Source organism: Brassica napus, chromosome A4 (genome assembly GCF_020379485.1).
Source record: "Brassica napus cultivar Da-Ae chromosome A4, Da-Ae, whole genome shotgun sequence".
NCBI lineage: Eukaryota > Viridiplantae > Streptophyta > Magnoliopsida > Brassicales > Brassicaceae > Brassica > Brassica napus.
Genome location: NC_063437.1, coordinates 2479676 through 2506448, shown reverse-complemented (window position 1 = coordinate 2506448; position 26773 = coordinate 2479676). Strand labels below are relative to the sequence as shown.

Sequence of the window (26773 nt, the reverse complement as noted above, 5' to 3'; positions counted from 1 at the left end):
CATTCTAATTAATGAATCTATCCTATACTAAAAGCCCGATATAGAGTGATTTCACAGTGTCCACGTCGACAAATTTATTCGGCCAATCAAAACATTTCAATAATACACGTATGATCTCCTAAAGATGTTGCTTTTGTATGGGCTTTAATGTGGTTTTATTGGGCTTCACGGTTTCAATCTACTGGTACAATTAGAAAAAAAAAACCTGAGACGGATAACACGATGCTCTCTCCTCTATCTCTTCGTCTTCGCCGTTTCCTCTCTATCGTTTCAGTTCTCTCGATCCTCATCTCCATAATCAATACTCCATTACATCTCGATCCATCAATCTCTTCTTTATGATTTCGATTCCGTTTACTCTTTCCTATATACTGATTTTCTCTCTTGAGTGCAAACCAAACCAGCTCATCTCCGAGGATCTCAGCCGCCGCTACTTCCACCAGCCCATCTCCGCCGTCGTTTACTGCCACTCACGCGGCGTGAGCTGATGGGCGTGGATATGCTACTTATTGATCCAAGGTTCTGGATCCTTATTTTAGTATTTGGTTCCAGATTTTGAGTTTTTTTTCTTAATCCGGTTCATTATTTTCCTTCTCAGGCAAAGCTCATCCACGTCTTTATCAATGTTCACCGTCTTAACACCTTTAAACCAAATCCGCAACGAAGCAGGTTCACTTAGGTCTCAATTTCAAGTTATTAGCTAATTTCCAAAGAGTTTCAAGTTATTAGCTAATTTCCAAAGACAAGCATATAGGTTTTTCACAAAATATGTTGAGATGTATATATAGCATTCATATTTTGTCATATACTAAAAACTACCTATAAATAATGCTGCTTTTTAAGTACCATAAACACTAACGGAATCCATTTCAGGAAACTACCGGAGCTTGGGTGAGATCGCCATGAAAGCATAGAAGCAATATCCAGCCAACGAATTTACTTTATTAATCTCATACAAGTTTACAGGCTTAAAAAAAAAGTTTACAGACTTAACGTAGGATGGTTATCGTGAATGCAATATACCTTGCGCTGTTTATTGTTCTATCGCCTGTCTCACCTAATAATATGTCTCATAATTTTGTTTTGGTCACTTTTATTGTGCCTCATAGTCAGTAATGTTTCTTTCATTCATCACGCCATTTTCAGGCTCAAAAGGAACGAATGAAGCAAGAAATTACAGGAACGGATCCCACAACAGCCTAACGCCACCAAAAGACGCAAGTAAAAGGCTTCCTCTGGTGAGTGGTGATGAGCTACAAAATCAAAGGGATGACAAACGAATTTGAAGAGTTGGGCAGTCCACAAAGAGAGAGATGATGCTGTCACTGCCAAGCATTATCGACATCTTGAAAATTTTAAGAGAAGGGAAAGGGCACTAATGGCCGAGTTGGGGAGCCTGTTCATGGTTCTATTGGCAAGAACCGAGATGTAACTGAGGAGAAGAGTAGCTTTGACCTTGCAGAAACCAAATATGGAAACACGGTTGAGAAACGCAGTTAGTAAACTTTTCAAACTTCTAATGCCCACGGAGAAATACACCACAGGAGTAAAGAACATGGTGCTTGAGACACTGTCTTCTGCAAAAATTGAAGGCTTCGTGGATGGATTCAGAGGTGAAACCAAAGCGGCCAGCACGGAAAAGACGGTGGACAAGTAGTTGAGAATCATAAGCTGGAGATGAAGTAAAGAGCAATGAAATGGCATCTTTGGCTAGATCGAGGGAAAATCTGATGCTTCATGTAGCCTCTTATGCTTAGACGTATGACATGAGATTTTCTCATCCCACCGATCAGTTGTGCCGGTAGCGACAAGGAGTATCAAGTTCAATGCAAACCAATTAGGAGATTAAGAAGAGTGTGTGTGGGGGAGAGAGAGGCTGTGCTGTGTAAGAATAGGGAGAGGGAATACTCATAAGGATGAATTTGAGAGAATTTTGTTGTAGTCATTGTAGTCATAAACGGTTAATTTCATTAGTTTTCCCAACATCCAGCCAAATTAAAAATAACTCATGCACTCGGGCTCTTAAAGGTTATTTTAAGATTGTTCTCTCTCATGTCATGTTAGCAAACAAAACATACGTTCAGTTAGTACCTGAGGAAATATTTTTAACTGGAGTTATAATATTTAAATTTAATATTTAAATTAAAAATATATGTATTATTATAACAAAAATAAACTTTTTTATAAATTATTGGAGGTATATGAGAACTTTGACATAAATTAATGGAGTCAAATGCCAAATTTTAACTAAATATTATAGTATTTGTTTTTTTTAAATACACTAAAGATTTTTTTTTTCCAATTTAGTGGGATCACTTGACCCCATATGTCCCTATGTTCCCCGCCCTATGTTCAGTAAGAGTTTCAAAATAATATACTTAGTCTGTCCAACAAAAACCATCCAGGTTATTATCGAAACTTTGCCACCATAACCCAATAATAAAACGATTAGAAATTGGATTAAATGGTAAGTGGATGTTTGTACCGCAGGCTACCAAATTAAAAATTAGTAATGACCTTTAGACTTTGAAAGGGCTAATAGTTAAAATAAATATTATATTTATCATCACACTATTTAAATAACTAATAATAAAAGCAATCCGCTTACAATTTTGTAAACCGGCTTTACCAAGGGTCATGGCATGGCATTGGCACAAATGAAAAGCACCGACGAAGAAACAAACCCCATGCTACCACTAAACTTTTATGGCAGTTCGTATCACAACATATGTCGAGACATGTTGCACTACATAAACCAGTCCTATCGTTGCAAGTATTATGTGGATTCGGCCAGGGTCCTCCTCATTGGTAGTAGCACGATCAAAGAGGCACCACAAGAGACCGATCACCATTGCTTTCTCTTGATGGTCCGTGTTTGGACTTGCATCTCTTGATGGTCCAAGAATAGTTCATGAAACAAATAGAAATCTGTCAGGTTATGTAGTCATCATCTTATTTTTTGTGTGTACTCTTAAGTCTGAACAAGCTAGATATGGATAAATTATAAGATGAAAATCTACAAGCTTATGATGATTAACAAAAGCCAAGGTCAAAAGTTAATAGCTGTTCTTTTGTACTTCTCAAAACCATTGTTCATTTAGGAACAACTATATGTTTCTCTACCAAACATTACTTCATTGATGAAAATCATAGAAGAAACCCAAAATTCTGATAAGAGTTAAGAAGATAGTTAAAAGTATATATATATATATATACAATGGCTTTACAACTTGAAAAGATTGGTAAGAGATACAAAAATATGTTGCTTTGATTCGAGATTTATGGATTAAAATAATTATTTGCTTTTAAATGCACGAACAAAAGCTTCGAACTTCTTAACTAGCTATTGATCTACCTTAGCTTATTATTATGTTTTTTTAACCACAAGCCTATTAATAGGTTATAAGCTACGAACTTCATATTATGTTACACCTTAGCTACTGACTTCATATTATGTTATAAAGAGTGGTAATCTTCACTTTGGAGCTTATAACTGGATCATGGAAAAATGCTGGTGGGTGCAAAGATTTGAAGATATCTCATTTACTTGGACGCGAAGAAAGACAAATTAGGTGGTGGATCTTTTGTCTAAAGCTAGAATTCCGAATGACAATTTATTTGTATGTTATTACAATGTACTTACTTTAATTGTTCATCCTCTTCATGAAGGATTATGTAAACTCCACCTAAGTTTAATAAAATTAGTCGTTATAAAAAAATTATGTACACTACTATTTCTTACATTTAATTATATATTGATCCACCTTAGCTTATTAAAAGTCCAATACCACAAAAATAAAAACTTATCTATTACAATTCATCAAAAGTGTTTTGAAATAAAACTATGAAAACCCTTTAAACGAGAGAAAACAAGAAAAAACACTTTCTTTGAATTTAAATACTTTCAATATAAAACAAAATCAACAATTAAATATAACAAGAGATTATATAAAAATAATACAACAAAATCAACAATTAAATATAAAAAGCAACTATAGTCTATAATATTTGATATTCATATAAAAAATCAACAATTACATATAGAAAGCAATTATCCGCGCGAAGCGCGGAAAAAAAAGATCTAGTAGATATAAGAACATCTCGTAGTAATTTCTGTATAGAAGATATCATTTTAAAAATAATGTGAAATAATTTTTTTTAGTTCTGTAAAATAAATTAAGTTACTTATATATATTACTAGTAATAAAAAATCACTTATTAATTTCTACAAAAATAATTATTAATTATTTAAATAATTTTTAGACACATAAAACAACAACAAAATAAATAAATAAACATAAATGTTTTATTAATATAATATATTCTATCAGTTTTTTTAAATGCAGATTGTCATTCAAGTTTACAAAATTATGAAAACAAATTTATAATTAGTTTCCAAAATTTTATTGTGTATAATGTATAGACATTTAATGATTTATAGTTTAGTGTAGTGTAACTTTTTAAAATATAATAAATTTTACAGCAAACAAGTTAATGTATCTTTTATTTTTAAATAACAATCACAATTTTGATACGTTGACTTCTAAATATTTTATTGGTGTTTTGTTGTGTTATATTAAATAAATTATCAGTTATTTTTTGAAAACTAGAAATTACAGAAAAATAAAAGAGTAATTGCATTCTATATACACAGAATAAAGTATATTTAGCTATGTGGTATGTGTACTGTTACTTTTTAAAATATACCTGCCATACCCTTATCTCTACACATGCAGCCTACTCCAGCTATATGATATAAATAATATTATATTTCTTTTCTCAGACATAAGATATGTATTAAATCAACACGTGTTTACATTGTTTTGCTTTTCGTTTTCAAGAGTCATCTTCCCCCAGATTTTCTCTCTTACGATTATTATTTTTCTCACTTTCTTTGATTTTTTCAGAGAATCATCTTTCAAGCTCTCTCTTTTTTTTCCAGATTCATCTCTTTTATAATCTTTCTCTTCAACTCTTGTTTCATGTGTGTCTCTCTACTTTCACAAATTTTCATCTCTGCATTTTTTAGAGTTCGGAAATGTTTCGGTGTACGGCGCCTTCGCCTGAGCTGGAGCGTGTTCCCCCCCCCCCCCCCACCCCTTCTGGATCTCGAGCCACATGACGGAATAGCACTGGCCGCGTGTACTGGAGGCACTTCTTCTCTCTCTCAGCGAATCTGATGGTCTATGTTTCGAAGACCCTAAGAGAGCTCCGTCGTTCGAGTGTCTCAATGGGAGTAAGGCGTGCTCTCTTTAGTTTAAGGACGCAGAGACGTCTCTGATTGTAGAGAAGCTTTGGTATCGGCGGATCTGTTGAAAGGGATGGCGGTTCCCTTAGACTGTTTCTCGTCAGTCTTGATCCTTTCTACTCCGCCGTGACGGATGAGGTCGTACGTGGAAGCTCGGACCCATGAGTAGGCGAGGATCTTGCGTAGATGCGGTGGTGACGCCTGTGTTTGTGGTCGTGGGGCGCCTTTGGGTGGGTTCTCTTTGACGGGGACTGAGGCGAATTGGGCTTGGACACCCCATGAAGCTCTAGGAACCCGATTGAAAAAACCATTGTGTTCACCGGAGGGGAAGCTAGCTTCCGGAGCCTTCTTTCCCATGACCTCTCTTCATGCTGCTGATGTTTTATGCTTGTAGATTTCTTGTCCTTCTTGTTGTAACCTAGCCTTTACTGTTTCTTCGGCACACAGGCACCGGTTATACTGTTCTGATTTGCCCAGTTGAGAGGTTTAATGAATTTATTTGAAAAAGAAGAAGTTAAAAGATCTTATCTTCGTAAAATTGATGGATTATGTCATAAGTATATGTAGTTGTAAATTTTGTTATCATAGGTTAGTACTAAATATGTCTGGATGTCAACATTTTATCCAATTGATGCTAAAGTCAGATCAAAAGAACCATATTCTGTTAAAATATTTTTGGTCTTATAGACGAAGATTTAAGTGAATTAAAATCTGACACCACATCTGACAGCTGCTGTTTTTAAAAGAGAGGTTACACAAGACGAAAGGGAGACACTCGTAATTTTCACAGTCCTCGCGTTACCAGGTATGCAAATATAATAATTTTTTGCTACTTACCTAATTATTTTCCATTCTATGTATATTAAGCCAAATAGCCCAAAATAAAACCAACAAAAAATCCAAAAATGAAAAACTCAAAAAACTCAAAATCAAAATAAAAAATAAAAACACCGACCTAACAATAAAAAAACTAAAATCTAAAACCAAAAACTACTAAAACCCAAGGTCTAGTAACTTAAATTTTTCGTGTTATAATCCCAAATAAGGGGAATTGCCACTAATACCACTTTCCTAATACCACTTTTCAACTTTACACTTTTCAAGTTTACCATTAAAATTTTAATAAACAAAGTACCATTATACCCCTGAATAATTAAATCTAAATTACTCTCTTTCTCCCTCAATTCCAAATCTGAGAGTTCCCAGATTGATTTTGAATTCGACGGTGATCAAATCCGACGATCCTGACGAGTTCTCCGGACGGCACTGGCGAGTTCTTTGGTGGATTTGACGGCGCTGACGAATTCTCCGAAGAAGCTGAAAAACTCTACAAGCTCAGGCGAACAAGACGATCTCTCACTTTCTCCTCCATTGAGAAATCATGACAGTGGCGACGAGCGTTGATTCGCTTCTGGAGAAGCTCAAACAGGAGGAGCTTTACCTTCCACCAAGTAATTGAGAGTCCTTACATTCTCATAGCTGCCAATTTCCTCCTCCAACTCGTGCTTCTCCTCCGTCTTCTTCCTTTGTCTCTGTAAGTTCACCATTTACGCTTTTCATGTTTGTATGCGTGGAAACATGAGCTTTGCATTTTGCTTGAGTGGCTAGGATCGGAAACCTAATAGGAAATGATTTGGGGAAAAAGAAGTATCAATTTTATTGATTTGAGTTTAGTACTCGATGTACTGTATTGAGTTACGACGAAATCATTATCTTAGGGAAGATTACGATGTGATATTTTCAGATTTCTATTCTTAGTAATTAATTACAGAACAATGGAATATCTTTAGTGCTTAGATGAAATGAAAGAGGTATATTGAGACTACTTCTACTTTTGGCCACATTCTCTGACAATTTTGTTGCTTTTTAATAGGAATTAAGCTTGGTTAGGTTGGCATTTAATGCCCTGCAAGGTGTTCTTCTCTTATTAGCATACAGAAGCTCTCTTATGGATTATTCTCTGAGCCAGCTGATAGGACAACCCACCAAAGTCTGAGCTTGTGGCATCGGTTATCAAGCACTGACGCCTTGGAACAAATTCTTTGAAACATAGGCTGTTTTGGTTCTTTGGTCTTTCTTCTCCATAACTTCGTAGACCCATTTCATGAACTTCAAGTTGGAAGTTGAGGGAGAAGGGGGAGCTGTAAAGTAGGTGAAAATGAAAAAGCCAATAACAAGAGCCACTATACTCTTGTCAATCAAGCTTTTGCTATTGCTATGAGAAAGGTCCTAGAAGGCTCTATATATGGTCTGGATACATTAGGTGCATCTGCAGAACTGAGGCGTTCATCTAACATTGTGGTTTTGTAAACCCTTTATAAAATTTTATAAACCATTATAAATTCAGAAATCCCAAGTATCTCTCAATGCTCAATCATCTCAATGCTCAATTATACCTTTTTATAAGGCCTTATAAAAGAAACTGTAAAAGAATGATGTTCTTTAATAAGCAAGGAAATGGTGAAAAGTTGGTTAATTTAGTGATTCATAAACTCTTATAAATAGATTTATAAACCTTGTAAATTAATTTATGAACACTTATAAATAAATGTAAAAACTCTTATAAATAGCTTATAAGTTCTTGTAAATAGTTTTATAAACCATTTTAAATAGTTTTATAAACCATTTTAAATAGTTTTATAAATATTTATATATGTTTTAAAAACTTTATAGATGGTTGATACAGGTTTTATAAGCTCTTATATAATTTATAAGTGTTTTTATAAAGGTAACCCGCTTGAGGTATTTATTATAATTTTTATATTTATAAGGCCTTATAAAAGAAACCGTAAAATAATATATATATATATAGCCTTATGTTTTTATGTTTTCAGAAGGAAACACAATTTTCAAGAAGATTGGAATTGCAGAAAGAGAGAGAAGACACGTGTTTTTATATGTAATATATATGTTCTTGACACATATAAGAGAAACAAGACACATGTCTTTCTGTAATCTATATGTGTAACACGTATTCTTATAAGTGATTGTAAGCTGTAAATTATTTGTACTTTACATTTACTCTAGTTTCTTTTTTAAGAAAATTAGTAACGAGCATCTTCATGTATTTATATCACCGATTTTACTTTTTAAACTTTTTAAACTTATAATAGCTTTATGAATATTTTACTTCTAAATGTAAAGATTTATAAAATCTTATAAAAGATTTATAAACTCTTGTAAAAGATTTATTTTCTCTTACAAATTATGCGATGAAGATTATTAAACTCTTATAATATTTTTATAAACCCTTATATACAGATTTATAAGCCTCTATAAAATGTTATAAGACTTCATAAAATAATTACCTTTTGATATTCTAAAAATTCTTATAAATGATTTATAGACCCCTATAAAAAGTTTCTATATATTCATATAAATGATTTTTAAGACTTTATAAATGAAATTACCTTTCTAAATATTTATAAATGATTTTATAAAACCTTATAAATATTTGGTATATTCTTATAAGTGATTTTATAAAGGTTTATAAATCATTTATAGGAATATATATAAACTATTGATAAAAGTTTATAAATGATTTCTTAATTTTCATAAATGATTTATAGACATTTATAAATTATTTATTATCTTTATAAAGCCTTATACGAATTTTATTAAGATGATATAATTTGATATGGTTTCTCTGCCTCTTCTTTATAAAACAATTATATCATTTCTCAGATTTTCTTAGCAAACAGAGGTACATCATTAACATCATCCACAATCAACTAAAGGATACATATATAGACTCGGTAAGATTCAATCATGATTCATGAGCAAATCTACACTCAAGAACAATTCAACATCCATAAATATTCTATAATTCACCACAAAACAGTTAAGTCAGAGAGAAAGAGAAGCAGAAGATTCTCACTGCAGGAGGCAGGCCGAGCAGGACGATGGACGTAAAGCGAGCAAATCTTCTTGCCGGAGAAGTTTCTTGCCGCCCATAACACCGTCGTTTTGCTCCTCTCCACGTCTTCCGCCACAACCACGAAGATCGTCTGATCCACATCTAAAGCCGCCTCTAGAGACTTCTCCAACACTCCCCATTCTTCTTGGAGACACTCGCTCTTATTCTTAGCTAAGAACTATACAGCAAACTCAATATCCCCACGAACCTCTGCTGCCTCATCTCGCTGTTTTCCACCACATGAGGAATATATATAAACTATTGATAAAGGTTTATAAATGATTTCTAAATCTTCATAAATCATTCATAAACATTTATTACTTATTTATAATCCTTATAAACTGATTTTTTATAAACTCTTATAAATGAATTATATTTTAATAATATATTTAAAAAACCTTATAGACTGATTTTATAAAGTCTTATTAATTGTTTTATAAACCATTATAAATAATCTTTTATTTATTAACAATAATTTACAAACATTTATATTAGAATTATAGACACTTATAATAGCTTTATGAATATTTTACTTCTAAATGTTTGTAAAGATTTATAAACTCTTGAAAAAAATTTATGAACTCTTATAAATTGTGCTATGAAGATTATTAAACTCTTATAATATTTTTACAAACCCTTATATACAGATTCATAAACTTTTATAAATATATTTTTAAAACCTTAAAAATGATTTATAAGTTCTTATAAATAGTTTTATAAACCCTTATAAGAGGTTTCTAACATGCAAGATAATATAGATTAGCTAGAGCCCAAGCTGCAGCAAGACTACCTTCCTTTCCCTTGTATCAGAACTTTGCAATTGATCAACCTTCTCGGTGGGAAGATAAGGGACAGTTTCATCCATCCTAGGACCAACAGAGCCTCTCCCACGTTTGTTCCTGTCATTTACAAAGAGACTCAGAAGATGAAGAAAGCTAAAGGTAACAGAAGCTATAGCAAATAGACATATATACCGTAATTGGAGAAAAGACTCAATTCTCATCATCTCCTAAACATTCATCATCATCATCCAAGTACAGTCTTTTGTCCAATGGTGATTGATGAGTGATCTTTCTCTCCTCATTAATGGAGCTACATTTCTTATCCAAACTCCTTTTCGAGAAACTACTACTCCGCTTCATTTGGCTACTGCTGCTGCTGCTTTCCTCTCTTGATTTTCTTTTGAGCCTTTCGTTTTCTTGCTCCTGAGCCTTCCACATCTCATTGGTTTCTACCGCTCTGTTTGTTGTATTATGGTTAAGAAACATGCAAGAGATTAGAGTAAATAATTAACATATTGAGCTACATTGAGTACTAGACAGAAACGTAAGTCACAATATTGAACTGTTAAGAAATGCAGAACCCAAAACAAAACTTTCAGATTCTGCCAACTTTCTTATTGTGAATCGACCATTCACCAACAATTAAAATAATCCTCTTCCAAAAACATACAGCTATTGCTTCAACGAACAAAAGAATATCACACACTATAGCAATGCAAAGGCTTATCCTTTTTAATCTTAACTTTTGTAAAACGAAAATAAGTAAAGGGTGGAAAGAAAAGCATTACATTGTTGAACACCAAGGACAGTTGCTGTGAGAAACCTCGAGTTAGGTCGATGCCTTACATTAGGCTTCTCAAGATAAGCTCGAACACCATCTTTTTCAGCTTGTCTCCTCAACTCTGCTGCTTTTCTCAACAGAACCGAAGCTATTTGATTTTCAGTTTCCAGATCCATCAGCAGAAGCAGGCTGTTAAAGTAACCAAACACTCAAAATCTGATATAGAAAGCCTGAAAATTTTGTGCCACAAAACTTGTGGAAAAGCTATGGTCTTTGTATGTGAGAGAGAGCAAGTAAAAAAGTAAATGGAACAAAATCAACAACTGAGAAACAGAGGTTTCGCAATCAAGGAATCAGAGGAGATTAGTTCGCTAAAGGGAACAGATTCTGCAATTTAAGGCACAAGAAGAAACAAAAAAAAAATCTCAATGATTGTTCAATAAGATTTAAGAGAAAAACAAGAGTCAATGATGAAAATGGTGATTACCATTGTACATCAAAGCAAATCTGTGCTGGCAGGGTTGTGGCTCTCATATAAGCTTGAACACAACTTCTCGGGAACTGAACATATCAATTACATTACAAAATAACTTAGATTTACAAAGGGTTATAAAGGGTCTTAAGTTGTCAAAAACTCAATGTTTTCACAATCAAAACTGTTTATCTTAGATCGACCTGTACGGATTAGAAGTCTAAAGCAACCTTGTTTGATTTTTCGACTAGAGTAACCACAAAATTGAAATTTCGCAAAATTAATCGACACAAACAAAAAAGGAGAAATTAGATGCATACCAGTTGGGATCTTGTACAGAAGTAGGAGTCGACAGTGTGAACCGCAGAGAACCGGTGGAATGAGAGAGAGATGGTGGATTTCCGGTGAATCGGAGGCAGAGAGGAAGAAAAAATATCGCGAGAGAGAGATGGTGGATCTCCGGTGAATCGGAGGCAGAGAGGAAGAAAAAAGATCGCGAGAGAGAGAGAGAGGAAGAAAAGAGGATCGTGAGAGAGAGATAAAGTTAGGGCTAGTATGGTCTTTTGGTCATTAATGAAAAGTGTATTTATGATAATGTCTTCATACTAGTGGTATACTTAAAATGTGGTACCAAAGAAAGTGTAGAAGTAAAATTCTCCCTAAAAATAACTTAACTTTTTCATTAACTTAATGTTTTTGTAACCAGTCAACTTAAGTTAAGTTAATAAAAAAATATTTATCTTTTATATGTTAAATCACAAGTCACTTGACCAATTAAATTTTTCTATATAATCTCCTAGATATTATTTGAGAGCGATTTATTCTCGAGAAACTGTCTTAAATACCATATTCATAGTACCATTTTTCATGTTTAAACTAACCACTTTTATCCTCACTTTAGTGAAAGGTAAAATATATTTATAGTCCTAAGATTACTAATTTAGACCTAGGGTTTAGAGCTGAGGGGTGAGGTAGAGTTTTTGGAATGTGAAATTTAGAATTCTAATAAATATATAAATAAATACTTAATTTTTTTAAAAACAGTTTCAAACATAATTTTCGATTTTCAAAAAGAAATTTTGAAAAAACAAATTTGAAAAAGAAAATAATAAATAATAAATTTATTAAATAAATCAAATTTGGAAAATTGTAATTCGAAACATAAAAATATTTTATTTTATTTTTTATTCATTTAAATAATTACTTATTATATATATATAGATAACAAAGATACAAGAGTCTTTTAACACTTAATGATTTTTTTCTTTTGAAAATGTCAATTTTCTGGTGGTAAAAATGAATAAAAGGTAAATGCTAGTATATATAATAGAAAAAATATCCGACATGCGTGGCATGGGGCAATGCTAGTATATGTAAAATCATCTACCAATGAAACAAAAATTACCGAAAACCATCATGGACAAATAATACAAATACTTCCTTGCATCTAGAGATGTCCAATATATGTATATATATCCACATATTATATAACAAAAAATAAAGAAAACAACAAATTTGTATCGTATAATATAATTTGAATAATTTTTAATGAAGGTTTTGTAAAACAAAATTTGCGCATAGCGCGGGTCTGTATCTAGTTTAAGAATTATAGATGTGATTTGTAATTGTAAAGATCAAAATACAAATAAATAGATGAAAGTTTTGAATTGTGAAATTTCATATTTGAAGTTTTATTCTTTAAAATTTAAAATTTAAAGTTTTGAAATTTCTTTTTAGAGAGCAAAAATTCTATATTTAGAATTATAAAATTTATTTTGGAGATGATCGTACACACAAACAGCAGGTGATCAACAAAATTCTGGTCTAACCGGCAAATATACTTCTAATCAATACCAATACTTAGACTACAATTAATTTATTAGAACAAGACCACGAAATTAACCAATGAGAACGCAATCATCAATCAAATACTACGAGATTGATTAAAGAGGATGATTAAAAAAAGAGAGGAGCGTAGTTCATTATTATCAGAAAAAAAAACATTTTATGATAAAACATGTAGTTTTTTAATATGATGTAAACATTATAACAAAACAATACGATAAATAGTTCATTATTTTACACAAAAAGAAGAAGCGCGCTTCAATATAGACAAAAACATCAATTCATTATATATATTTTCGTGTAAGCACATTCCACTATCGAGGGGATCTAAGTTCGTCGATATGAGATTTGTTGCGTGGACCCTGCGTACGAATGAATTGACGGTATTGATCGTAGGTCGTGGAGGTGTAGAGAGCTGGTGAATCTACGGTCACTAGTTCCTTCAGTGGCTCGATCGGAACATTACCCTTTGGGTTGTAGAAAAATGCCAATGACAACCTCTCTTCTGCAGGGCTTACAATCACTCTGTGCTCTATGCTTTTGAATACTGAATTGCTTAGCATCTAACCAGTAAGAAAAGGTTCAACGTATGTTAATAAGTATATCAATGCAAATAGAGTGAGATATTGAATATTCACCTGCAAAATAACCTCATGGTCGCGTCGTTATCGTAAAAAAAAATACAAACGATTATGAGATATGGTCAAACCCATTTTTCTAAAAAGTTCATAACCAGTTTTGAAATTGTTCTCTCAAATTTTTTTAAAAAATAATTAATAATTTACATGTCTTATCGTCCTCAAATTGTAAAATATTATTATAATTTATGTTAAAACAATTATGATTCCACAAAACTTAGAAGGTTCTTGATATAGTTTATCTTCGTAATATATATATTCTGATCTTATTTGTTACTAAGCTAACAAAATGTATTAATTTTATTGCATTTCATATTCAATACTTTGAGATGAAGAAATTATATAAATGAAAGCATTTTAAGGCTACTTTTGTTATATATATACTCATCTACTAGTTGATGTCCCGCACTATGTGCGGATTAATACATATATATATATATACCTAACATTTTGTTAATTCTAATGTTTCTTTTTAACAAAATATAATTATTAAATTAGATACAAATTTTAAATTATTATAAATTATAAAATTTCAATATTCATATTAGTAATCAATGTATTAAATTATGTTCTTTTGTTTCAAAGTTTTATTTTTATTTATGTGATGTAGATTTTGAATCAAAATTCTAATAGTAATAATTAAATTAGAAAAGTTGTATTTGAAATTAAACACACATTGTATTTGGACTGAAAAGAAATCATGTGGCAGTGAAAAGATTATAAAAATCACAAATATAACACATTAACAAAATAACGATAGTCTAGGATGTTCAATCCAGTAAAACCGAACCACAGTATATAGATATGGTTCTATATATTAAGCAATCAAATCGAATAAACCAAAAAAACCCGATTTGTTCAGATAAATTAGTATACTCATATAGATATTTTATAATAATATGTATTTGATCAATATTTCAAATAAAAATCAGAGAAACTGGCTATGATTTTAGTCACTAAAATTATAAACTAAATATAAGATAAAATTAATGAAGATATTATCGGTAGATATGGTTATTATCAATTTATTAAATAAATGTGATAAATATCATGATAATTATATATTAAAAACTATTTTTTTAAATAATAGTATAGATATATATATATATACATATATATCAATAGAATAGTTTAATGGTTATTAATTATCTTAAATATCATGATAAATATAAATATATATATATATATATCTAATAAAAAATAAATAATAATATGAATTAAACTAATAACTTATCCTAAAATCATGGAAAAGATGACAAGTAATCAAATTAACTAAAATCATGAAGAATATGACAAGTAAACAAATTCACTTCTCACATAATAGTATAGATATATGTCTAAATTATTGGCGGAGTTTTTTGAAAATAGTGCAGACGAATTGTACATATGAAGAAAAAAAAAGAGAGAGAAAGAAAGAGACTATGGGTCAAACTGAAACTTAACGATTTATTTTTTTTAAAAGGACAATACTGCTTGACTTGGTAGACGTTTTGGTTTCGGCACGTTTGAAATATGTGAATATTAGTGAGCACAGAACACGTCGTTGAAATTGTTTTTTCTTGTTTCTGGACTTTATCTTTTTCTATTACAGAGGCACATGTTGAATTAAATTGATGGGCAACGACGTGGCTTCACCAGTCCCATCAATTTTATATTAACTTTAGTAAGACTGAAAAGAAGAAGTACATAGATTCATGCACGTACTTTATCAAAAGTTCAAAACTAACAACTTCAAGGAAAAAAGGAAGACGAAATCTTTGTTCAAAAATAAATAAAAAAGGAAGACGAAATCAAACCCCTCCCCCCCCCCCCCCCCCCCCCCCCCCCCCCCGGGGGCATCTTCTTCCATTTGGTTCTTTTATAGAGAATTATTAATGGGAATATCTCTAGATACATTAGGCTTTGTTTTTCAAAACTATATGTATCCCTGTATCATTATTTCTCTAATGAAAATCACATACTTCTTAAAAATAAGAATATCTCACCAAGGCTTTTTATTAATTTTCCATTAGAATAAAAAATGAAGAGAACAAGAAAAGATAAGAGAGGGAACAAGATAAATCTTTTGTATGAGAATTTCTCAAATAATTATGAGTTAATTCTAAAACTAAGTGTGAAGTTGTGAATGGTTTAATAAAAAAAATTTAAAATTACTGCATAGTTTAATTTTATTTTTATTTATAGTTGAAAGACTTGTACAAGATACTATTATCATTTAGTTAATAGTGAAAAGATAGATTATGGTTAGCATGCAAAGTTACAAACAAAATAATCTGATATTAGTTCGAGTTGCGGTTCAAATGACCCGGTTATATAAAAGAAGTAATAATGAAATAAACATCATAGATACTCACTTGAATTTGGTCACCAATGTTAACGATGAGAGCATGGGGAGCTGGTTCAACTGTGATCCAAGCATCGTCGGATCCACGGACCTGAAGGCCAGCGACATGTTCGTCCGGCAATAGAATGGTCAATCCTCCGGGATCAGAGTGCGGTGAGAGGCCTAGAGTCAACTCCGGCTGAGGGCATTTTGGGTAGTAATTAACCCTCAAGCATCCTCCTGCTTCATCTTTACCACCAAACGCATTTTGAAGTCTATCTTCTTGTAATCCTAAGTTTCTCGATAATATCATCATCAAGTTCTCGCACAATTTCACCATTTCCTTGCAGTAATCCTCCAAAGTTTCTCTACATAATTTGAATTATTATAACAAGCAGAAAGTTGTTTTATCATGTCACTAGTTTTGAAAATATATTTTAAAATAAATAGTTTGACCCAGAAACTAGTATTTTATTAACATGTTCTCGTCGTGGATTATATAACCCACTGAACAGTACTAGTATGTTTTTTAAACTGATTCAATACTTGATTTATCTTCCAAAGTGAGATATCAATTTGTACTAGTACGTTGGTTTTTTTAATTAGATGTTTGTTTTGTATAACAAAGAGAATTTCTCAGACGTTAAACAAAGAAGAAGAAGATAATTCTAATAAATGAAAAAATCTTAGGTTTGATATATAGACTACTTCTGGGTGAATCGGCAACTGAAATATCAGTTTATGGTCCTTAAGTTTTAAGAAATATTTTCAATAAATATACGCCCTCAAATTTTCTTACTTTAAATATTATCTTTTTACTAAATTATCTATAACTCCTAAAATTTCAGGATCCGATGTAGCTCGACGTAATAGTTATATATATGTAGGATTACAAAGTTATATACATAGGATTACAAAGTTTAATTTAACAAAAGCGATGAACTTATCGAACGTGAATTAAAGCTTTTCAAATGCTTAAGTAAGAATTTCTGAATATAATATACCGGCAATGAAGAGGCAAAGATGGCCACTTGGTGTAATCCTTCAAAGACAAAGGCTGATAATGAAGATAATAGTAGTCGCTCCAATCTAGAATAGCACCCTTCTCTACGCCAAGTCGGCTTCCATATCCCTCGTAAGTTTTTGGCGAATTAGCATGCATGTTCTTAAGCTCCATGGGAAGATGAAAGAACTCTCTCCATATTTCTTTAGCTCGTTCCATGAGCTGAGGACTCATCCCATGGTTCACCACTTGAAAGAATCCCAATTCTCTACAAGCTTTCGAGATCTCGTCAAACGTTTTGGCCTGTAGAGTTATGTCGTTTGTGTATATGCCGCCTAAGTCAATGATTGGTATGGCGGCGGTGTGAGGGTTGTTTTTGGTATGGTAGTTTTCAGAGAGTAAGTTTGGACGTTGAGACAGAGGCTTGACGTAGCGGTTTGGTATGGCTTGGAGGTTGCTTTCGGATAAGGATTGAACACGGACAATAGGCTCAGGCCAGTCTTGGAATATGTTCATGGCTTTGGTTATTTTTAAGGGGCCCAAAGAGATGAAAGGAGGAGGGTGAGGATAAAAGGAGGTGTATTAAGGAAGTTATATATAGACAGAAAGGAGAGAGCTAGAAGCATGCATAGTTAATGCTTTTATAAAACTTAATTATAATAAATATGAAGAAATTATCAACAGTTACAAAATAATAATAATAATAATAATAATAATCAATTATAATATTCGCCCAACGGTTGAAAACTCATCTTATCGAAACATTGCAAAAAGTTGAAAAGGTAAATATGATTAAATGTTATGCAACGTATTTTATTATTTCCTTAGGACCAAAGAAAATGTTGGTTTTGTAATTGAGAGATCAGTTTTCGCCAATATATTTTGTTATTTTTATCTCTGAAATAAAGGTTATATAAAAAAGTGAGTTTACTACAAAGTATTTCTATAAAATAGTAATTTTTAATTACAGAAGCAAAAATTGGGAATTTCTATTTCTTCTTCTATTTATAAAAGAGAAAATAGTAATTTTTATTTTAACAGAAAAAATATAATTAGATTGAAGTGTATTCACCTCTAAATTCTATTAAAGAGATAAATATAGAAAGGACTGAAGATGTTCTAAAATGATCTGCCGGTTTTCAATTAAATCTCAACTAGTCAATGGTAAACACATCCATAACAAGGTACAAACGACAAAAGGGGAGATCTACGGGATAGATGCCTAGCATGCACAGCCACCAATTTATTACAGTTACAAAATATAAAGTGTCTAGATGAGGCCGACTTTATATAAATGTTGATGCCAATTGTCGAGGGACATTTTCCTAATTTCCCACGTTTTATATCAGACTAATAAATAATGCAAATAATACTTGTATTAAATCTTTATATGCGGTGGAAGCCTATTTGATCTACTGACTAAAAGTTTATTAATTCTTCTATAACATGGATGTCTGAGTTTTAATCTCCGGAAAGTCGAATCATGCAGAATATTAGAGAAAAGGTTTACAAAGAGATTTTCTGCATGGCATAAAAAGTACAATTATGCATAGATATCACAAAGCAGTTTAGGTGATACAGCCAGACATAAATCTTCATAAGGTGAATTTTCGGCTGTACTATCATCTATGTAATGTTTCTCATAATTTATAATAGCATAATTAACCGGTGTTAAAAAAAATATTTATATATGTTGTAAAATATTTTTTTGATAACAGTAAATTATATTTTTCAGACCTTATATTTAATTAAAATCTTCCTTTTTAGGTTTGGAATCAGTTTATATATTCAGATTTAAAAATAACTCCCATACAAATGTGATTTGAATCTGAAACACAAGGAAACCCTTAATTTTAGCAAAAAAAACACACATGGAAATCAACCATGTTTACGTAACCAACAACATTTGTTTTTATGTTGCAGTATATGTGAAATTAAAATATTTGATTTTTCATGTGTGTACAAACTCTAATTTGCATATCGTTCTGAAATGGGGCTAGAGCGAGCAAGCCTAATGCTTTGTAATTGTCTACTTGTTGAAAATCATATTCGGTTGATAGTACTTTTATATATATTTCTTTTTTTTTTTGCAACTACTTTTATATATATTTCTAAAAGACAATATATGAGAAATCTCCATAGTTTAGCTTAGCTAGCAATCCAACATCAGTTAAGACTTGAGATATCCTTTGTTCAAAAGAGGGAGATCTCCAATACCTAATTTTGTATTTATCCTAAATATAAAATTTTCATTAAACATTAAATAGAAATATGATCAGTAATTATTTACTGTAAAATCCGTAAGTGACTTAACAAGTGCACTGCGGCCCTAAAACATGTTTGAATAGATAGTTAGATGTGAGCTACATAGGAGTCGTCGCATAATTGATGGAAAACAGACAAGTGCTCCTTTCTATTGTATCATTGTATGATCCGCAGAAACTGAAGGAGAATTGCAAATCGGTTAATGGCATTAACTCGTAAGGCCATCTGAATAGTATTTATACATTAAAATACAAATCAGATATAAACAACATTTTCGGTGTGAGATGAATATGTTACATGTAATCCAATTTTTTTTGTCTAACATGTAATCCAAAATTGGTTACTGGAGAATGGTTGAGGTCATCTAGAAACTGCATGCGTATGCATTTCGGCGCCGTAACCAAATTCAGTACGACCTTATCTCATTTTCTTTTTTTTGATTATCTAGAGTAAAAAATTTTCAGTTGGGTTTCCTATAAAACTTAGAATTCCATAATTACATATGCATATATAATATATATATACATATATATATGTATTTTAAGAACTTAAAAGCAAGAAACCTTCAATAAAGTTGCTCTTAATCTCACAGGTCTAGGACTCAGCCGACGCTGATACCATTTTGGCGTAAAAATGGAACGAACTCAGAAGCACAACGACACTAACACTTGTGCTAAAACCAACTGGGCTGCCACATCTGTGATTATAATTAAAAATAATAATTCATTTTTCATGCATTGAAATTAAAGATTTTTTTTTTGGATGTCCCATTAACATTTTATCACGCCCACCTTCATTTATATGCAGCAGTAGCCCATAGCGATGTCGGCATGTACCGAGATAAAACTTAAAACTCTGAACCAAAAAGATGACAAAAACATTAATTTGAGCTTAGATAATAAAATTACATAGTATATTTATATGCAATCACGTTGTTGATGTTGAGTTTTGTCATATTGATCAACTGGGAGATATGTTTTTCGCCGTTTACTTACCAGTTACCACGAAATGATTTTGAACTTTGATCAATGAAACATTACACTAATTAATGAATCTCCACATAGTGATAAATTAATATATACATGTACATCAAGAAAATATTGATTTATTCTTGATTTTAATTGTTACGATATTAATGATTTCATAAATAAAGTATTTAACTTTTTGAAAGATTATTTAGGACAGGTTCATTGCAAGAGAAACATGAAGAAATTTTCGATGTGTTTCAAAAAAGATTGGTTAGATCTAGTGGATAAGTGGATATAACTAAAAATCTAATGGACTGATCAGCTTTTGCATCGAGACTGATGCGTTCCTGAGTCTACAAAATAATTTCGAGGATATGAGTTTACTTCATATTCCCAGAACAGAAATAGTCAGACTAGCTCTTAAAAAAAAAAGGTGATTACTCCATAATTCTCATAAAGTTATTTTCATCAGGAGTGCTTTACGGATAAACGTTTCATCTGATCCAATCTTGATTTAGTAAAGTAGAAGCTGACAAAAAATTTAATCCTTCAAACTTTATATAACTAATTCTCCTCAATTTTATTTTCCCTCAAATTAGCATATGCCATTCTCCGTACTTAATTGGGTTCTACGAAAGTTATCTATTTTGATTTTAGTTTAAACATTTATATTAATTATACAAGCATTGATTAGGAAAAACCTCAACAGTTGAAGACTGAATACAAATGATAATATATTTGCAGTTGACAAAATTAAATTATTAATATTTCTATATGTTAAATTTCTGGTCTTTTATCTCAAATAAAATCTGGATGTAGATGTAGTAAAAAGGTATTATATGTTACTAATATTAACTTCTATATCCGAAGATAAAAAAATATCCAAAATTATATGTAATAACTTAAAAAATATATGTAAAACTCCGAATATATTTTTGTTTTTTTATAACGAACAATGGATCATGTTGGAAATTTGGTTGTCGACATGATTGATAGCTTAACAAGTGAAAGCACCAAAACAAAGAAATACACTGAAACTTCTATAAATTAATAATGTCGAAAGTACACCAAAATTATAATTTTTTATTAATTTATAAAAATATTAATTTATCGATATATTAATTGAACCAAAAACTTAATTTAAAATGATAAAATTATATTATTTTATAAAAATTTTAATATATATTAATTTATAGAGTATTAATTTAAAGAAGTTATACTGTACATTCTTTACTATTCTCCAATAACTATAAGCCACATCTCACTGATACCTAGAAGTTACCTTCTGATTGGCCACTTGTGATAGTCTAATCAACCTTCAATAGCCATGCGATATCCATATGTAGCCTTATGTGGACAATGGCTTTACTGGTGGCATTCTTCTTCTTTTTTTTAAGAAAAGAGTCGAAGTTCTATAATATCTTCGCTGTTTTAAAGATATTTTGAACAATGTATATGGATAACTACTTTCTAAACCACAATTATAATTCTCTCCATCTTCATGTCATGTAAAAAGTGAGATTTAAATGACCTTTGATGGTTGACAAAAAAAAAATGACCTTTGATTTTAGGGAATCATGAAATTCCTTACATCTTCGTACCATTCACAATGAGTATGTTAAATATTTTATTTAACTGTTGAATGTTTTTAATAGGGATACTGAAAAGCAAAAAAAAATTAAGTGGATTATTTGTTGTTGAATGTTTTCAATTGGTTGAAACTAGAAATTGGATCCACTAGAATAACATGTCATTTTATTATTGCTGACTTAAATTGCTGATTTTTTACATTATAAGCTTTTCATATCAATTATTTTACAACAAATTAATTTAAAAAATTTAGATCAGTCGTTGAGTGTTTTACAAACAGAAATTTTTTTATTTGATTTTGACATACAATTTTTAGTTGTAGTTTTAATTCTAATTTTTAAAATAATAAATCTAGTATTTATAGGTATTAAAATATTAGGTGAAAAAAAGAAGATGACGTGAACTGTTTTAATGTAAAAATAGAGTGTTAATAAAAAACCGCAATATATAGTCATAGAACATTCACATTGGTACATGCTCTTTAGATAAATCTTTCACAATATAATATCAATACAATTTACATCGAAATTAAATTTAAAGTAAAAAGAAGATTATACAAATAGAAAAAGGACAAGTTGCACATGAATCTTTTACAATTGTTTTGGGATATCTCATTAGGAAACTTTTTTTTTTTTTTACATTTTCTTATTTGTAGATTTATTTTATTAACTTAATTTTTTGTTGGTCCAACTGCCCAATACTAATTTAGTTACGAGAGATCTCGTCTAGAGATACCAATGGATGAGAATACCCTTAACACACTGAATTGGAGGTGTTGCTGTGGAATATGAAATATGAAATATGAGAAGGATAAAAGGTGCTATTCGGTGGTCTCTGAATCTTGCTATTTTGAAATGTTACGGATGTTGAAGATCCCGAAAATTGGTTGGCGTTCCTCTTAACTAAGTACATAACTTTAAACATCTGAACCAACTTCTTTTTTAATTGTCAACGTAAACCCTAAAGCATTGACGTTTGAAACTGAAATTTATCCTATCTTCGAGATTGAGCAGGTACAGATCAGACATCAGTAGTTGTTAAAATTCTTCTAGACTAGAGTATATATTATTTTAATTCGACATAGATAGCCACGAGTGTACAGTTCTTCCGGAAAAAGTCATATTCAAGATAATAATGATTTTTTATTGTCGAAGCGAATCATCAAGTACAAAAGACAAAGATAGCTTTGGAATAGTTCGAGTTGTATACGCAACTCCGAGATAAAGTTAATAACTTCATTATGCACGTGCTGTAAAAGCAAAAGAAAAACAATTATTCAGCAATTTGGTTAACAGTACATAAACACTAATTATCAAAGAGGAAAGGTTAGAACTGTGAAGCATTAAGCATATCGTCATCTTCATATACTAGTGGTTTGGGAGTCATTTTCCAGAACTAGGTCAAGATTCAATAACTTTTTTTTTTTGAACAACAGTTGAATTATATAAGATAAAGGGTTCAGAACAAAATAGAACAATCACATAACAGAGCATTCTTCGCCAACGAATCAGCTCGAGAGTTACATAATCTTGAGACATGCGAAAAGAAGATGAAATCAAAAGGTGCAGATAGGAACTCGATGTCCTTGAGAACTCCATAGAGCTCCATAGGAAATGTATTCGAGTTGATAGCTCGGATGAGCTCTAAGGAGTCGGATTTTATCCAGACGTTTGGTGAAGAGAGGTGTGAAGCCGCCAGGAGCAATCCCTTGATCGCCAAAGCTTCCGCCATGAGTGGTGATGACACAGAAAGAGAGCGGGCTTGACCCGTATGAACCTCGTCATTTCTTGAATCAGAAAGAACCCAAGCAAGACCCGCCATTTTCGTCACCTGTATCCAGGAGGCGTCGGAGTTGCAGGTAAGCAGTGGTCGGGGGAGCATCGGAGGCATGTCCAAGCCTGCTGTTGTTGAAGTCTTTGGGGCGTTTGCTAGTTGAGCTGAGGACCACTCACGAGCAGAGGAGATGGCGACAGTCATCACCTTATGTGTTCTGATTTCCTAGCTCATTGCATTATGTCTGCCAGCTTCTTTTTATTGTGCTCATTTTTTCCAGTGTTTCAAATCTCGTTAGGAACTCGGTATCCGGCATATAAATCTCTACTCTAGCGCATTGTTTACACGCACATATTTGTTTTTAGATATATATATATATATATAAATATCTATACTATTATTTGCGAAGTAAATTTTTGGAATCAAGCTCTCACGTTAAAAGTTAGAGCGGTTAATATCGTTTATACCCTTAATAAATTTTATATATAATTAATTTTATAATTAAAAACGAATTTTTATTAATAATATTTTTTAAAAAAAATAAGATAATTCTTATATATTGTGTTGTTATCTTAAAACATTTTTTCAATTATAAAATTTAAAAATAAAATATAAAACAATTATAATAAATTCAATGGTTAAAGTCAATGTTATCTTTAATAAATTTTAATTAAACATACATATTTAATTAGATTTTTGTCACATATATATATATTTGATTTAATTTTTTTGAAAACATAAATAATAAGTTATTATGCTGGTTTTTGAATTAATAAAAAATAAACTAATCAATATTTGTAAACGATGAAGCCCGCATATGCGGGCAAGACACCTAGTAAGATTAATATATAAATAGTTTTAATTTTTTAAAAAATAAATATTTAAAAATATTAGAAATAATAAATAAATTATTTTAAGTAATTAAACTAATATCTGTAGTTATATAAATACAAAAAATAGGTAACAGTTAATATAAATAATAACATTGAAAATAATAATATTAATCGTTTAATTTCTTGATAATAATGCATAAATCCGTCTATGCGAGTGCATAGAACATATAATATCTATCTAAAATTATTATGTGTCTAAATTATATATAATATTATATAACATCAAAAAAATCTAATTGATTATTGTATATTAAACTTCGTTGCTAAAGAGTTGGAAGTTCTAAACCTTGAAATGAAGTTCTTGGTCTCTCCTATTACACCGGGCTCTGGAGGATTGGTCCTACTATGGAAAAAGATGTTGACCTCACGGTTAGCTCAGCTAATCCAAACTTCATCGATAGTCTTATCTCCTTTAAAGGGAAGACATTTAATGGTATCTTTGTATACGGAGCCCCTGACATCTCGAAGCCTAGATGTTTGGTCCCAACTCTGTGATCTCTCTGCTTCCCGAGATTCTGTGTGGTTCCTCACAGGTTAGTTTAACGAAATCACCGACAATTCTGAGAAGTCGGGGGGCTGGAAAGGCTGGAAAGGCCGGAAAGCTCCTTTAGTAACTTCAGATCCTTCCTCTCAGTGTGTGACCTCTTTGATCTAAAACATACTGGGAACTTCCTATCGTGGAGAGGACAGCGACACTCCCACTTAGTCCATTGCAGACTGGACAGGGCTATGGCAAATAGTTCATGGTCTGATTTGTTTCCAAATGGCCGCTCACACTATCTCAAGTTCGAAGTTTCTGATCCTAAACCTCTCATCTCGACCTTTGACTATAGGTAGAAGAAGTCCTCACGAATTTTTCGTTATGACAGCCGCCTGCGAGACAATGAGGAGATTAGTACACTTATTTCTAAAATCTGGAATGAGAACCCTAATCTCAATGTTTCTATGAGAATCACCAAATGCAGACACTCTATTTCAGCTTGGAGTAAGGAATTCCATACCAACAGTAAGGAATTCCATACCAATAGTAAGAAACTTATCTTAGAGCTCAAGGATTCTCTAAACACGGCCCTCACTGCTCATATCTTGAATGATGAGCTGATATATGTCCTGAATCTGAAGCTCCTCAAAGCCTATAAAGATGAGGAAGAGTTTTGGAGACAGCACAGTCGACTCATGTGGCTCACCCTAGGAGACAAAAACACGAGTTTTTTTCACGCTGTAACGAAAGGAAGAAGGGCTCAGAATAAAATTACGGTAATTGAAAGAGCAGATGGCACACCGGTGTTTGAGGACGATAAGATAGCAGCAGCTATAGGCGCGTACTGCCAAGATATCTTCACTTCATCAGGAAACTCTGCACTGGAGATTGTCATTAAAGCCATTAAACCTTGCATATCTACTGATACAAATGAGAAGTTAATACAGCCTCCCTCACCTGGTGAAATAAAAGAGGCCCTCTTTGCAACGGGACCTGACGGCTTCTCTGCAAGCTTCTTCCACTCCAACTGGGATGTAGTGGGACCTGCACTAATAAGAGAAATTCAGCCCTTCTTTGCTGAAGGCTCCCTTCCCTATTCCATCAATTTTACTCACTTCAGACTGATCCCTAAGATACAAAGCCCCAAAGCGGTTTCTAACTACAGACCTATTGCTCTTTATAACGTATACTACAAAGTAATCTCCAAACTAATATCCCTCAGGCTCAAAAAAGTTCTACATGAAGTCATCTCGGAGAATCAGTCCGCGTTTGTACCTGGACGTGCTATTTCCGATAATGTCCTCATCACGCATGAAGTGCTCCACTTCCTTAAGACGTCAGGGGCTGCCAAGCACTGCTCCATGGCTGTAAAAACTGACGTTAGTAAAGCCTATGACCGGCTTGAGTGGTCATTTATTCGAGTAATTTTTGAAAGGACGGGCTTTTGTTGTTGTGAAGTCTGGAAAAGTACTCAATATAGTTTCAAGGACTTCGTAAAATATAATTACATCATAAATAATAGGGCTCTAAATAGTCTATATAATATAATAAAAATAAATCTTCTTATGGTGATATGTGTAAAATTAAAAACAATAACATAACACATGCATACATTATATTATTATTTTTTGATAATTTGAGGATATCCTCCATGTCAAAATTCAATAGACTAATTTTTTAGAGGTCAATCCATTAATGCAAGAAAAACATTGTTGTTCGCAATGACAATTAAATCTCTATGTCGTCTAGCCACACAATCAAATATATCTAAAATGGTAAGTTTTGAATCCAGTGT

The 26773-nt window shown here is 31.8% G+C and overlaps 1 protein-coding gene and 1 long non-coding RNA gene across 4 annotated transcripts; one reads left to right on the top strand and one right to left on the bottom strand.

Annotated features, from left to right (window-relative positions):
- The first annotated feature begins 193 nt into the window (after positions 1-193).
- LOC106409200 lies at positions 194-1985 on the top strand. 2 transcript variants are annotated; one of them, XR_001281971.3, is made up of 3 exons: positions 194-519; positions 599-669; positions 874-1985. It is a non-coding gene; the product is annotated as an uncharacterized LOC106409200 (long non-coding RNA). The 2 variants fall into 2 exon arrangements; XR_007339157.1 differs by having other exon boundaries at positions 200-519; positions 599-1985.
- Positions 1986-13155: 11170 nt separating this feature from the next.
- LOC106445378 (jasmonate-induced oxygenase 3) lies at positions 13156-17611 on the bottom strand. Of its 2 annotated transcripts, XM_022717937.2 has the most exons (4): positions 17010-17611; positions 16037-16373; positions 13683-13694; positions 13156-13607 (listed from the first exon to the last, which is right to left on the bottom strand). In XM_022717937.2, the coding sequence occupies exons 1-4, from the start codon at positions 17522-17524 to the stop codon at positions 13359-13361; spliced, it is 1113 nt and encodes a 370-aa protein (XP_022573658.1). In that variant the 5' UTR covers positions 17525-17611; the 3' UTR covers positions 13156-13358. The 2 variants fall into 2 exon arrangements, with proteins under 2 accessions (XP_022573658.1, XP_013742374.1); XM_013886920.3 differs by lacking the exon at positions 13683-13694 and having other exon boundaries at positions 17010-17598.
- Between the last annotated feature and the right edge of the window lie 9162 nt (positions 17612-26773).